This window comes from Aotus nancymaae, unplaced genomic scaffold, assembly GCF_030222135.1.
Source record: "Aotus nancymaae isolate 86718 unplaced genomic scaffold, 86718_ANA_hifiasm-v0.15.2.pri h1tg000019l, whole genome shotgun sequence".
NCBI classification, from domain to species: domain Eukaryota; kingdom Metazoa; phylum Chordata; class Mammalia; order Primates; family Aotidae; genus Aotus; species Aotus nancymaae.
In genome coordinates, this window is record NW_026988431.1 from 29419284 (window position 1) to 29435630 (window position 16347).

The 16347-nt window shown below is 39.4% G+C and overlaps 1 protein-coding gene across 4 annotated transcripts in view; it reads right to left on the bottom strand.

The window, feature by feature from the left end:
- Positions 1-16347, bottom strand: part of RYK (receptor like tyrosine kinase) — a 137266-nt gene that overhangs the window by 41027 nt on the left and 79892 nt on the right. For all 4 annotated transcript variants that reach the window (XM_064378708.1, XM_064378707.1, XM_064378706.1 and 1 more), the window contains 3 exons: positions 7132-7231; positions 5315-5449; positions 3104-3157 (listed from right to left, as the gene is read on the bottom strand). In XM_064378708.1, coding sequence (XP_064234778.1) covers positions 3104-3157; positions 5315-5449; positions 7132-7231 — 289 coding nt within the window. The remainder of the gene's footprint in view (positions 1-3103; positions 3158-5314; positions 5450-7131; positions 7232-16347) is intronic.

The following is a 16347-nucleotide window of genomic DNA, read 5'->3' on the forward strand; positions in this document are numbered from 1 at the left end:
GCTGAGGCACAAGAATTGCTTGCACCTGGGTGGCAGAGGTCACAGTGAGCCAAGATTGCACCACTGCACTCCAGCCCGGGCGACAAAGCAAGACTCTGTCTCAAAAATAATAAGTAAATATTTAAAGTAAGAGAGACAAAAAGAAAGCCCTCAGCAACAGGGAAAATAACCCAATGACATAGACACAAGCCCCCCCGCCTCCACACACACACACATACACAGAAAAAGAGAGAGAGAGAGAGAGAGAGAGAGAGAGAGAAAGAGAGAGAGAGAAGCAAACTGAGAAGAAACACACAGAAACAAAGATATAGATGACATGAGCAGAGTGGAAGATGCAAACAGAAGCAGAATTGGTGTGACTAGAGATTTATGCAAGATTTGATCATGAGTACTCACACCCTAACTCTACTGAACAAAACTTGAGGCATTTGGGGTTTATCCTAAATGAGATGGGGGATCATTGCAAGGTTTCAAGCAAAGCAATTTCACACAACACAGTCGCTTAACAAAAAATGACTGCATGATGTGTGAAGAATGCTGTGTAGGGAGCAAGAGCCGAAGCAGAGAACAATTAGAAGGTTATCAGAGTAATTCAAGGAGAGAGCACTGGCTTGGACAAGAGTGTCACAGTGAAGATGATTAGTAAATGGATTTGGGAAGATAGTCAACACACCTTACTAACGGATTGTACCAAAGTCGAAAGAAAAAGAATGAAAAGTTTTGGCTTAAGCGAGTACTTGGATAACGGTATCGTTACAAAGATAAAAATAAGCAGGTTGGGGAATGTGAAAATCAAGAGTTTTGTTTTGTTCAAGTTAAATTTGGAGTACCTAGTCTACTAACTAGGTACCTCATATCTTCATGCATAGATGTTAAATTGACAAGACATACAAGTTTGGAGTTCTGGGAATAGGTCGGGATAAAAGATAAAAAGTTATAGCTTTCAAAAATACATGGAAATAAGAAAAATAAAACTGTTTCCTAAATTTTAAACTTTCAATCAACAAACAATAAATCAGAATAGATTAATGCAAAGAACCAGATGATTTCTAGGGCAGTTAGACTTGGCTGTAGCCTGAATGAAGGCATGACTTTCATCAAGAACTACCTTATGCCATGGGAAAGCTATTCAATCTTGGGAGGGGAAGAAAAAAGTTCTGGAAGCATGTGCTGGCAGCACTGTCCAAACACTTTCCAGAGCAGAGGATACTGCTCTACTAGGGACATCACCCTAGTATGTACCCTGCTCAACTACCTCCAAATTCCAAGCTTTTCTATGCACTGTTCCCAGTCCCTCATTCACCCTTCATATGCCACCATCTAACCCCCCTTCAGCTCTCAGAAGAGATGTCACTGTCCTCAGGAAGCTATCCTTGGTTCCCAAATCCCCCTGTGCTTGCCTTATCATAGCTTGCCATGCTATGTTATCACTGCCTATTGTCTTGTCTGTTTCTCCTACTACATTTAAACCCCCGAGGATGGGGTCTACTGGCTTACAGTTTAGTCCTCTGCCTCAGTCATACCACCTAACACACCAGGGACTCTCCATAAAGTGTTGGATGGATGAATAAATAGAAAGGGTGAGAAGATGAGAGGGAGCAAGGAAGAGACAGACAGAGACCAAGAATATGCAATACTGCTTTTTGTGAGAAATAATATCCCACTAGCATAAAAGAAATGGGCAATGTCACCAGAATTTTAAAAGTAAACTTTGGCAATAGTGACATTTTTTTTTAATGTTTTTTCTTTCTTTTCAGAAATATTCTAGCAAGTAGATAATATGTCACATTATTTTACTGGCAAAAAAAAATTCCACTTTGAGACATCCAGATGCTCTGTGCCTCCCAAGGTGATGAAAAGACAAAATAGGCAGCAGAGTACCACCTTTGGACTATTCTTAGCAAAAGAGTTGGTACTGAATCTAATTAAGTACAAAATCTACCTGCCAGTTTATAGGAGAGAAAAAAAATATGTTCAATGATTTCAGGAACATGCAGAATGTGGGAAATTCTATGAGACAAATGATATAATTTTGTAAATAAATAAATAATATTAATAAAAGGATTGGTGGTTTCTGATTATTACAAAACACACATCACCCAGTTGTATAGGCTTCATCTGGCTCTTGATTCGGCAGGGGGCGGGGGGAGACATTTTTAAGACAATCAAGTTAATTTGAACATGGACTATCTATTGGAAATATTAAGCAACTGTTAATTTTCTTATATGTAATAAATCAAAATGAATAGGTATTAGGTAACTGTGGGATTTTCTTTAAGGCCCTTTTAAAAGAGATCCACCCTGAACTATTTATGGGTGAAGTACTATGATGCCTGGGATGTGCCTGAAAATACTCTACTCCACCCCTAACCAACCACAAAAGGAGGGAATCAATGGAAGAACAATGGCAAAGTGTTGATCATCACTGAGGTTGGGGGATGGGCAAACAGGAGTTCATCAAAGTGTACTCTGAACTTTTATATACTTGAAATTTTCAAAAAACAATTTTTTAAAGCCTACTTGCATGAAGAGAGTCTAGTATCCTTTTAAGATAGTGCTATTAACACTAACACAGTAAGAGTAAGACTTGACAATGTCTCCATGTCAGAATATAAAAAAGCAGTTTGTAATAATATCTAAACATAACCAATACCAAAAATAATAATCTACTTTGCATATCTGCTCTGTAGGTTTAAATAACATATCTGTAAGCTTACATCTTCACCTGGATGAAATAGCTAAAGATTAGGTCCAGACCACAAGCCAGATTTTCTAACCCTCTGCTAATAAAGATCTTACACGTATTTCATGTACATACTTTAATTACGACTGCTCAAAAATATATGATATTCTTGCTTGTAAAACTTTTTGGCTTACTTGTAAAAAATATGTATAAATTTTAGTTCTCAAAATATTCAATATTCTAATAGTTTCATGACCTATTCACCCATCTACAAAGCACTAGCAAAATAAATAGCATGGTGTCATTATCATTTGACAAACTAGAAACCATGAGGCCTCCAAGCTTCGTGCAATCATGTTTATATGCAATCAGTCATTTTTAATTTCTAATAATGGAGAAAGATAAAACAGTAACACTTACAAATAGTTCTGCTAGTGTTTTTGTCCAAGGCTGAAGTTTTTACTTCTTCAAGTTCTGAATTTAAAAGGAGATAAACAATGCTTAAGAAATTCTCTTTTCCATGAAAATCCTTAATTACTATAATTATCAGAACATTACTGGAACTTAGCATCAGGTATTTGTTGCAAGATAATGAAAGCTATGTTACTATTCTGATAATCATCACAACAGCCATCAATCAATAGTCTATACCAGTGTTAGCCAAAGGGTGTTACTTCTAGATGCTCAATGAAAAAGGGTTCCTGTGGTCAAGAAGTTTGGGAAAAGCCACATACTATAGTGTCTCTTTGGAGGTGCACAGTGCACATTCATAGAATGTAAAGACTAAAAGGAGTTATGGGGTCACAAAACTGTTTAACCCATAATTCCCATCCTCATTATGATAAAGGAAACTTTTCTTGACCTTCTAACATTCCATATAGTACAGATACATTTTCTGTTGCAGACAGTTTTAGAAATACAGTAGTTTGGCAAACCAGGTAAGTCAGTACATTAGGATCACATAATAAAGTAAGAGTCATGAGCCTGAACTGGGTGACTAGGGCAGCCAAAACCATGACTGTTAAATATAGAGGGTCATATTCAAACTTAAGTCTAAAACAGAATAGAAAAGTACTACAACACAGAATTGTAATGTTGATTTTCACACACATATTAAAGAAAATGGAGAAGGTATGTAATCATCTTGAATATCAGTTGACCATTAACCTTAGCAGATATTAGCAGTGGTGGGATCCAGAGGCCACACCATGTCTGGTTATCATTCTGCCTTTAAGACTAACAGATGAAGCACTGCGCATTTTTCTGCGGATCAGGAACTGAACGTTTCACACTCTTCGTTGGCTAGCTGTGATAGCCTAGGTGGCCGTAGGGTCCAGTCTCCTTATATCAAACACATACTGACTACACTGGACTACATAGAGTCTCTGAAATCTCCTTTGTCTTTAAAATTACATGAAAGTTGCTACATAAATGAATATAGTAGAACTGTAAGTTGTATCAAAACAATAAAGCTGAAAGATGCTAACTTTTCTTTCTTAAAATGTCTATTCAAAGGTAGTGCAGCTTTTTTATTGGCATGTACCTGGACATTAGCCATTATAACTCACTTGCTGGCCTTAGGTGTTTTCATAACACTCAGCACTGAATTCAATTGGGAAAAATATTAAAAGACAGCTTAACAAAGAGGCTAAGAGAACAGGTCTGCCTCCCAGCTGCATCACTTAGCTATCTGATCTTGGCAAGTTAAGATTCTCTGACGCTGAGCTTCCTTTTCTGAAAATGAAGACAATGAGAGAACCCATTGCCTAGGGTTGCTGCAAGGATTAAACAGGTGTAATACCTGTAAAGCCCTTAGAACATAGTAAGCACTCAGGGTTTGGTTGGTGTTTTTAAGGATTTTTCTCCCTATCTTAGATACTAACCAACTCTACCTATGTGACCCTGTAAATTTGGGTCACTTTACCTTTGTAAAACTTACAGTGAGTGGGTTGGACTAAACTTGTAAAGAGAACTCTAAAATTCTTTGATCTATGACTAGCATGCTGGAACTATTTCATATCCACTCTGATTTCTTCAGTAACATATAATTGAAAACCAAAAATGACTAACATTTATTAAGTACCCACTTATGGTATTTAAGTTTTAGGCTAGATTTAATTAATCGTAAAAAACAACAAACCTCTGAAACAGGTATTATGCCCATTTTACAGATGAAAAAACTGAGCCTCAGAGAGGTTAAGTAACTTGTACCAATACCCTGAAAAGAGCAGAGCTGTCATTCCAACCCAGGTCTATCTGACCCCAGAGCAATGCTTCTGCATAAAAGTAACTTGGTAAGGGAAACACAGTTAACATACAGTTACTCAGAAGTCCCAACATATTTTTCTTATTTCTTTACCTCTTCGAACATTTTAGCATGATTCCTAATGGAAAAGATCTTAGCAGTTCTGACAAAAATTTGAGAAAGCATAGACTCAGTGAGGCCTGAGTGAGATTCCTGGCTACCGACTATCTGGGTAGTTATCTCAAAACTTCAACTATCAGTGTTCTTTTCTCACTTGCAACTATTATCAAGAGTTGGTCATAATTAAATCTGTGAAAAAACAACAAAATCTATTTTTCACCTTCTCACATACATGTAAAACACATTTTGATAAATAAATTCCTTACTTTTGTAGCACATTTTCCTTCGTTTAAAATTTAAGACGGTAAAATTTTTTGAAGAATTTACTGTTAAGTTGAGCTGCATTAGTATCATAACTTCAGAATCTACTTTGCCAGTACAGGAAAGCTCTACCCGAAACACTGTTTAAAAAAGATAAGAAAAATATTTTACACTTTCTAAAGATCAGCATTATTGCCCCAAATTATTCTTTTAAACGTTTAAAAATTACTTTTGCTGCGATAAAACTAAAAATAAGACATTTAAACAAAGTAACTAAACAAAAGCTTTTAGAGATCTTCAGACTACCACACCTCTAGACATTAAGTATTTAATTCATTATGGATATAAAAGTTAGTATTAAAGAACAAACCAAGACATCAATGAACAGATAATTATTTCAACTTTTGCTCATCATTTTTAATCTATCACTTTGTCTCATAAGTCCTGCTATTCCAATACACTAAAGCTAAAGGATCGTAAGACAAACCTTACTAGACACATCAGCAATAGTAACAACAGAAATTACATGATCAAAAGGAAAGACAACTCGCTACCAAAATGCAAGTATGTTTGCTCCTAATAAAAAGGTTATATATAAACGTGTAAATGAATCTGATAAATTCTCAACTATGAATTAAAAACAACATCTTTCTCAATAGAAACTGATTTTCATCCATAATTGTAGCAATGAGATAACAGACTTCAGCGCATATAATTTTCTCCCCAATCTTTCACTTTAAGATTCTTTTCCTACAAATTTAAAATATATCATCCTACCATCTGTATGAGTGCATTAAAGCTAGGGGCATTTCTAAATTACTTTACTGCCTATAAAAATTTAAGCAGCCTTCCTGTGCTTTCTTAAAGCTTAGATTAATGTATGTCACTGATAACAGTGAATACGACTGCCAGAAAAAGTTTCACAACACTATTGTGGCTTATACTTTCAATTTTTTAAAATTTTCCATTTCTTAAAAATATCACAACTTCAAGAGTCTAAGAAGCTAGCTCAAAAGTAGTTAAATTGGTGTAAATAAGACACTTATTCATTTACTCAGACTGTACTGCGTGCCTATCCTGTGTCATACTATATGCTAAGCATCAAGGGAATTGCTAGATAATGTAATCAATGCAAAAACAGTTAAATTTTAGGTTCTAAGGGGTAGAAAGAATATAAGTTAACAAATGAAAGAAGAGAACGAGGCAGGAAAAAGACAGTGCAGATCTTGAGTCTTGAAGAATGAGTAGGATGAATAGGAAGGAGTTCACAAGCAGAAAGAGGAAAAGATGATTCCAAATACTGAGACCAGCACATGCAAAGGCTTGAAGATTAGAACTGCATGTAGTCTGGAACTGCTGGACTTCTGAGGCAAGTACAGCAACAAGACTAGGCAGGTAGGCAGGGGCAGATGGTAAAGGATCCAGTTACACAAGGTGATGAGTCTGGACTGTTCGGCTGATGGGCTTCACATCACATGATCAAATATGACTGTGCAAAGATCATCTGGGCCACAGGGTGGAATGTGGGGCCTAATCAAAGAGGAAGAAGATCAAGCACAGGGACTCATGCGGAGGTAAGTACCAGCAATGCAGAAAAGGAGACAAGAGACGGCTGAGCACAGATAGTTCTAGAAGAAGAGAAAACAGAGAATGGTTTAAGAACACAGTGCAAATATTTACAAAAATTACCTTTCACAGTACTTATACATCCTATGCCTAACAAGTAATACAGACTACACAGCAGTAGTTAAACTGCTCTTTTGGGAACATAGGGGGACGCAGTCGAAAACAGTATGTTAACTCTGTCTTGGAAGACTCTTACCTGATAAAGTGCGTGGAACTTCCCCCTGAACAGAAATGTTGACCTGGGGCATGTCCATTGCCAAAAAATTGTCTACCTGGAATCCCAGCTTATATTCAACCTGTAAAATAGAGAGACATAAAATGGACCTGTGATAACAGGAAGGATACTATCAGCTTGACTTCATTAATTAGCTCATTAACTAATCAATGCATGAGACTTTCATATGTACAAACAATCTAGCTATTAAAAAATCCAAATTGTCAGAAACACTCCTAGGAATTTTCAATGGGATAAAAATTCAACCCAGTAAGCCATTCTCTATTTTATGTCCAAACAGGACCACCACTCTTCTGTAAAACTGCCATCTAGGATCAGAAATCCTGCTGAGGACTATGCAGCACTGATGGAGAAGCCATGGAGAGCCAGATACCAAGAACCAAGGTGGTGAGCTATGTAACTGACAGACCATAAATAGCCACCAATGCCTTCTCTGGTCGATAAGTGAAAGCCAAGCTCGGAGGGCCTCCTTGTGGCTGGTGGAAGAAGGTCTACTCTGCAGACCCACTCATACAATAAGCAGATTCCAAGGTAGATTTCTCATGGAATATCTAAGTCACATCCTCTAGTCTGGCTTTCACCAAAAAGTAAGTTCATGTTTAGATCCCCATTTAACCTCTGGATCTAATTCTCAAGTGATTCAGAATCCAGAAGGGAAGAGAGGCAACCAACCCATGAGATGTCTCTAAAACACCAATGTTATCTATCAATACTTGGCCTACCCAATGTGTCTTAATAAAACCAATCAGTATCGATAAATAATTATGGCTCTGTTGCTACAGAGAGTTCATGAAAGAAGCAGCTCAAACTGCAAAGCAACAGCTGAAATTCAGAATGGCTGCCACCTTCAAGACCTTCAATGAGGCCCTATTGTTCACATCACTCTCCATCCTGCCCACAGGGTCTTGATAAGTTCAGTATCACTCTCCCATTCAGTGGTCACAAAGATGTCACTGGTGGCAGGCTGAAATCTGCAGAGCCATGAGGCAGCAGGTTGGGAAAAGAGTGGGACATGGATGAACCTGGAAACCATCATTCTCAGCAAACTGACACAAGAACACAAAACCAAACACCACATGTTCTCACTCATAGGAGGGTGTTGAACAAGGAGAACACATGGACACAGGGAGGGGAGCACTATACACGGGGGTCTGTTGCGGAGGAGTGGGGGGGACAGCGGGGGGGAGAGTTGGGGAGGGATAGCATGGGGAGAAATGCCAGATATGGGTGAGGGGGAGGGAGGCAGCAAATCACACTGCCATGAATGCACCTATGCAACAACTTTGCATGTTTTTCACATGTACCCCAAAACCTAAAATGCAATAAAAAAATAAAAATAAAAAAAATAAAAATAAAAAGAGTGGGAAGAGGTTCAATAAACCATTCTTTAAGAAACGTAACTAGGAAGAATGGGAGACAGATGGTGAAGTGGGGGGTGTCCCAAAGCTTTTCTTTCTTCCTTTTTAAATGAGAGACATTCACATATATGTACATGCTAGTGAAAAACGCTAATGAAATGGTACATAACAGAGATGAAAGAAAAGAGGGAAAGAGTATTATCCCAGATATAAGGGAAGAGATGGCCCTTGGGCTTGGGATAAGGCAGAAGGCGATGTTACCCATGAATAAGAAGGAGGGCTCAATCCAGAGTTTGACTCCCCTTTGGGTTTCTCCTTTCACACTCTATTTAAAAGTCTCTTAGCTAAACATTGTAGGGGTATGCAAACATTAAACTCTTCTTTTGCAGTTAAGATAGGTACATAAACAACTGTTAAAGGCTGTGTTTGGTAAATGCCACATTCCCAACAAAGGAAATGTTCTTGCTGCCTTCAAAATGTTCTCGCTGGCTTTAATATTCAGTGTTGAATTCAACATCAATACTGACCTAGTGGTACCTTGGCTAGAAGTGTTTACACTCACCTTAGCATATCACAATACCACTATTTCCACCAGGGGGTGCTAGAGAGCCACAGCCAAGCAAGTTTGGACAGGGAATGAGCAAGCTTTCCAGCAATACAACATCAACGAATGCATTAACTACATCCCGACACTCATGCTATCTCTGAACAGGACCATACATGAAGGATAGATGCACAAAAGAAATCAGCAATGCCAACAAGAACTGGGTTTGGAACCATGAGACCATGTGACCCTTAAGTAAATTAATAACTTCTCTGAGTTTTCATTTTTTTGCAAAATAAGGGTAACACAACATGTTATGAGGATCAAATAGGATCATTAATGCAATACATCTGTTAGCCTGACACAAGTCCCCTCTGTATAAATGCAGACATCAGTGGCATCAGAAGTCATTCCAGAATAGTCACCTGATTGCCATGCTGCACTTCTCCATAATCATCAGCCTACTGTTGGCCCCAGGGATTCTGACATAAACTCTCCTGGGTCTGTCAAGAACACTGTTGCAGGCCTTCTGTTTTTACCCCCATTCTGAGAACCTCCCTATTCAGAACAGCCTCCTACACTCTCGGCTTCGTCACAAATGTCTTCCCATCTTCTTCCACAACCTGACTTTCCTTAAAAGTCATCTGTTCCCCTGCCTATCATTCAGTTCCTATAACATCTGACCTTCAGAGCCTAGATAAAGGGTCAGCACTCTTTAGGATCACTAGGTCCTTCCCAGACATCCCTTCCTCATGCCCTCATACAAATCCCCTCTACTTTGAAGCTCACAACTTCTTTGAGACCAAGGCTTACTCTGTCACCCAGGCTGGAGTTCAGTGGCATATCAGCCCGCTGCAACCTCTGCCTCCTGGGTTCAAGCAATTCTCCTGTGTCTGCCTCCTGAGTAGCTGGGACTATAGGCACATGCCACCATGCCCAGCTAAATTTTGTATTTTTAGTAGAGACGGGTTTTCACCATGTTGGCCAGGATGGTCTCAAACTCCTGACCCCAAGTGATCCGCCTGCCTTGGTCTCCCAAAGTGCTAGGATTACAGGCATGAGCCACTGAGCCCAGCCAAAGCTCACAACTTCTACTCATAATGGCTACTTCTCATGCCATCAATACCAGGGACCCATACAGGACTTGCAGAGGCCTTGGTCTCCTGCCATGTTCTCCCTGGCTTCAATATTCAGTATTCAATATCCTGCCACACTAAAGAACTACTTTATTACCAAAACAAATGCAAAAATGCCATTCTACCAAAGATCCCATCACCACCTCTCACCTCTAATTCCTACAAAACCAGTTCTCTGACTCCACCACTCCAAGTCAGCCAACATTTACAAGGCACATTTATGAGCCGGGGCTGTGTTCATAGCAGGATGCAGTAGCTAGTTAAAGCCACTTCCCTTCTCTCCAGTCTAGCCCTGAACACCTAGTTTCAAGCTCCCCACAGCCCATGCCCTAAAGAAGGCAACATTACTAACAGTCATACTGGCACCTTCAGCTGGTTCACTCCCTCCACACTCTCAGAGAGCAGTTCCAGCATCCTGACTACCCCTTAGTCTACTCCTGCCACTCAGCACTGCTGAAGGAAATCCATCCTACAGAAAAGGAACTCTTACACAACGATGACCTCCAGGCTCAGGGGAGGCCCTTAGTTCCGCTTAGCAATCCCTTCCTCACTGGCCCTCTCTTCCCTAGTCTTATTCCAACCTCACAGGCCCTCCCCACTTCCTCACCCTCAATGTTCTTGTCCTTTTCCACTAGCACAGAGGAACTCCCTTTCTGCCTTTTTTTTTCAGCACCAGGCAGATCTGTTAGAGCATCCATTCTTTTCATTCCAGTCCCAAGGAAAGGTCCATTTTCCTATCCAAATGCCAAATGTAAATCCTTCTCTCCTAGTACACTAGCTTCTAGTCCATTTCACCACTGATGGGATATCTTAATTTCTCTCTCTTGTTCTCTTTTACCTTCAATCTTTCCCAAGTGTCCAATTACTTACTCGACATATCTACCTAATAATCCTACAGCCCTCCAACTTAACAAATTCAAAGCCACACTTACTATTTCCCCCGAAACTTGCCGTCTCCTTTATTCTAGGTCTCAGTTATCACAAGGAGAGAGGTAGAGGACCAGAGACCAGAACCCCTAAGTAAGCACAGAGGGTGTGGCAAAGGGGTCAAGGGCCCTAACTGCAGTTCTAAGAAAGGGGTAAGACTGGCACCTGAGCGTCTCAGTGTGGCAAGGGAAAAAGGAGGCAAGAAGGGAGGTAAATGAGGTTGTGAGTACAGCTGGCCTGAGTGAGGGGACAGGGAGAGGTGCAAAGGGCTGAGGAAGAGGTCTGAGAAGGCAGCCCTTTGGCCTATCAGCAGCTTGGAGGAATATGAAGCATGAATGGGTGGAAGCCTGCTTGCTGGCTCCTTTTTTGAGGAACTGTCTGAAAATGGGAGGCATTCACAAGGTAGCTCTCTTCTCCTTCTCCAGTCTTTAGGATACAAATTTTAAAACTGCAGTTTCTGGGATTAGAGAAGAAACTGCCAATTACTGAAGTCCAATTTACTCTAGTTTGGCATGTATCAATCTGTAAGGACTCTCACTTGCCAATCATCCTTTAAAGAAACATATCTGCTCAAAAGTTAAATTTACAGTCTACTGGAACAAAGAAATTTGAACAGCAGTTGTTTATCAGAATGTAGAGTGAGTCAAAATACTTCAAAAAAGAAACTACTGGCCAGGCGGTAGCTCATGACTGTAATCCCAGAACTGTGGGAGGCCAGTGCAGGTAGATTACTTGAGGCCAGGAGTTCAGGACCAGTCTGGCCAACATGGCAAGACCCTGTCTCTACTAAAAATATAAATATTATCAGGGCGTGATGGCAGGCACGTGTAATCCCAGCTACTCGGGAGGCTGAGGCAGGAAATCATTTGAACCCAGGAGGCGAAGGATGCAGTGAGCTGAGATCGTACCACTGCACTCCAGCCTGGTGACAGAGTAAGACTCGGTCTTAAAAAAAAAAAAAACTACAAAAAATATAAACATTTGAATAAACTAAAAAATAAACATTTTTGCTAATGTTCCCTTACTTGGAAACAAACAGCAATTACAAATAGGAAGCTAGTAAGTAAAGCCATTTCCTTCTGGAACACAGAGAGTACAGATTTAAAGTGATGAATATGCTTGTCTACAGCCAAACATTTTAATTTCTCTGAATTTACCAGAAGTAATGCCTTTCTCATAGAAACCTCACTCTGCACAGGGCACAGTCGCTGGCCTCCAGCGGTGCTGCTGGAACTCTGGACAAGTTCCCTGCAACTCCTCCTAGACAATGATGATGAGTTCCTGAAAGCAGAGAACAGCCACAAGGTGGGGGTGGGTAGTGGAAATACTCTGCTACATTTTGGCAAGTTTCTGCTTTTTGGCTATCTAAAATAGCTACTGACACTTAACAGACACAATTACATGTTTTTCCTGGATATTGGGGGCTGTTCTGGAATACAGAAGAAACTAATTATCTGTTAAAGTCTCTCAGTAGCCTGCTTTTCAGTGTGTGGTCTTATGAAAGAGAAGCAATACCAGAGTTCTACTCCCATCTCAAAATGCAATTAACACAATGGTCTTTCCTGACCACTCACTAAGGCATGTGTGACATGCGCGCTAGAGTAAGACAGCTTCAAGCCTCTGAAGAGACCACAATCTGTGCGGCAAGACAAAACAGTGGAAACACTAAAGAAGACTGCTATTGCCAGAAGCTGTGATATATGAAAATTAATGTTAAAATTCTACAATGTTGAACTGACATATATACCAGGGAACCTACAGATCTCTGGAAACAAATATTTCATCTTCTGGCAAACCTTAAAAAGCAAAAACCAAGAGTTTCTGAGCTTGTATTAGAACTTGAGAGCCACAGTCTTCTTTCTGAAAGTTCATGATTACACCTCAGGGCTAAATTAGTATGTGACAAACCCTTCATCAAGACTCCCCTGCTCTCATGTGTGACTTTCCCATTTCAGGTCATCTCTACCTTCTGCTTCCTCTACCCCTACTTCAACCATCTTAAGCAAATCCCTTTCCAAATCTGGGTCTTAATTCCCTCATAGGAACTGATCAATAACCAAAGTACAACCATATAATAATAAATAATACAGCAATTTGAAGGGGGTAAAGGTGCAACTCTATATCAAGTGACAGATCCTTGACCAGGATACTGTTCAGTGCTCTGCAAACACAGAAAAGTATGTGGTATGTTAGTTGCTGAAAGATGTATACATACACATACATATGGATGCTTATATATGCACCAACTATTTCTAAAGGAAAGACAAGAATCAGGAAACAGTGGCTGACTCAGGGAAGAGGATCTAAGTAGCTGGATTGCTCAGAGATGGTACTAGAAGGTGTAAGGGACTTATTTTTCATTGTATACCCTTTTTGTATATGTCTTCTCTAATTTTTACTATGTGCATATATTATCTACTCATAAGATTAATTTTTAAAATAAATAAATGTAATAAACTGTGCTAAAATCGCCTAGAATTAGGAACTGCAATAGTGGCTAAAGCCTGAAACTAGATTAACACACACATATTTCCTTAGTTTTTTACTAAAAAAAATTTTAAGATGGTTACTGTCCTCTAAATTTTTATATGTTACAGATGAACTTGTGAAATCAGTTTAGGTTTATATTCAACCCACTCATTTTTCCAAACTTAAAACCTCACTAAAATATTTGAAAAATACCATTTGTGAAACTACTATCAAGTGTCCTAGCCTATATGTTTTCACACTTCCAGAAATGGGAGAGTCACCACTCCTACAGCCGCACATTCCAACTCTGAAAAGCCCTAACTGCTTGGAAGTTCCCCATTTGTTGATCTGTGCCCTGTGGCTTGTACCTGAACATCTCTTCTGCAGTAGGTACCACATGCTAGACCAAGCTCAGGGGATACCCTTTGAGGGGCTCAGCATTTAGGAGGGTGACAGAAAAGAAAATCAACTATTACAATATTCTTAAAACATAACTAGGGCTATGAGAGAGAAGGTCACTGCACAGACAGAAAAGCGCACCTGACACAGCTGGAGGAGAGGTGACACCAGGTCACAGTTTTATGAGGTAAACAGGAGTTAATCAGGTACAGAATGAAGAAAGGGCATTTGTAGCAAACAGCAGCACTGTGACAGATCACAGGGCATTCAAGAGATTCCAAGACAGACAAAAATGGCACTAAATGACTGGCTAGATAGGAGGCAGAAAAGAAAGGTCGAGACCAGATGATAAAGGCCTCCTAGGAAATCAAGAGCTTTATTCTGATAGCAACAGAGAAGCCTAGGGTGGCTTTGTGGACAGTGCAACAAAAGGTCAGTCCAGAGGAAAGGAGACCAGCCGGAAGACCACAACGAATCCAGGAAGAAACAATGAAGGCCCAAACTAAGGATGAGGTGTTGAGTCACAAGAGAGGTAGGAAACGAATTTAAGATAAATATTATTAGAGAGAATCAACTAGATTTAGAAAGTGTAGAAGAAAACTAGGATCCCTTCTACATTTCTGGCCTGGACATGTAAATAAATGGTCATATCCTCCAAAAAATCAGGAAACTGCTGCCTCACCAAGAATATCATATCAGCAGTATCAGCCCAAATGTACACTAATGATAACATTTATACCTGCCAATGAAGTAACTTAGAAATTATGCTCTATAAAATAATGTGAATGATATGGGAGTACAATTATAGCTATACCAAGGCTTCTCCTGAACCAAAATCCACGATGCTAACACTGCTTCCCCTTTAAACATATATATTCACCTGAGCCCCTCCTACCTGCTCTCTCCCACTCCAACTTCCTCCTGGAACAGGCTCCTAAGACTCAGACACCCATTGCCAGCAATGTCAGGGCCCTGAACTCCCTTCAAATAACAAACAGTGTATACTAACTGTTTTAAAGGAATCAGTAAAAGAAGGTTTTATTTTCTTCAGTCCTGACTGCTACATTTCCCACATTGCCTTTGTACTCACAAATCACTACCCATATACTTGCCCAGGAAACCTTCTCGTGATATATCAGTCTTCTTTTCTCCTAAGTGTACCCAGAAATATTCACACTCTGTTCAAAGTCAATAGAAGTACCTAGAACAGAATTCTCTAATAAATCTTTCACTATTTTGAAATACATGTATTATTTGTTCTTATATGTATCAACATCAAAGGTAAGAATAGTAACAAAGAATTAGCTATCAATGTTTTGAAGAATATAAGAGGCTTCTCTTCCTGAAAGATGCTCACAGAAACACTGGACTTCAGAGTTGCAAAGGAACTTAAAATTCAGTAACTACCACTCCACAAATACTCGAATTCCTTCTATAACGGCCTTATCAAATGGTTATCCAGTATAGGTCTGACCTCTTCTAGTGAGAGGAAACATACTACCCTCACCACAGCACTGGCCGGAAAATCAAACTAGTTCCAAAAACAGATGCAAAAATTAGTGGTTGAAAGGGTGATGAGGAATGAGAGGTTCTTTTTAAGTTAGTTTCAAATTCTCTCTCCACAAATTATTCACTAATTATAAAGGGAAAAACGTGACAGGGGAAAAATCTGGTGAAGAGAGTGTTTGGAGTGACCACCACCAGTCATGGGACAAAATGGCATCTTGTGGACTGGGAAGAACAGCACCTTTGTGGCATCGCTGCCAAAGAGATACTCCTGAATCTAATCATGAGGAAACCTCAGACAATGCAAACTGAGGGGCATTCTACAAAACAACTGGCCTGTATGTTTCAAGAATGTTAAGATCAAAAAACACAAAGAAAGGCTATGGAACTGTTCCAGACTCACAGGGAACTAAGAGACATCAACTAGCAAAAAATTAGCTATGAAGAACATTATTGGGATAATTGATAAAATGTGACTACTGTGGATTAGATAATAACATGATAATAATGACAAATTTCCTGGTTTTGATTATTGTACTTTGGTTATAAAAAGAATGCCCTTTTTTTAGAAAATACACACTGACATATGGAGAGGGGGAAGGAGAGGAAGAAAGGAAGGGAAACAAGTAGACTTAAAATGTTGGTATTCAGAAATGAAGATCAAAAATAAGCACTCTTATTCATTGGTATATTTGGCAGTATCTATCAAAGTTTTAAACATGCACACACTTTGGCCTAGTCATTTTACTTCTTAGCGCTAATTTACTATTCAGAAATAAGGCCACAAGTGCACAAAAACTTCGGAACAAAGATGTTCTTAACATATTTATATACATGC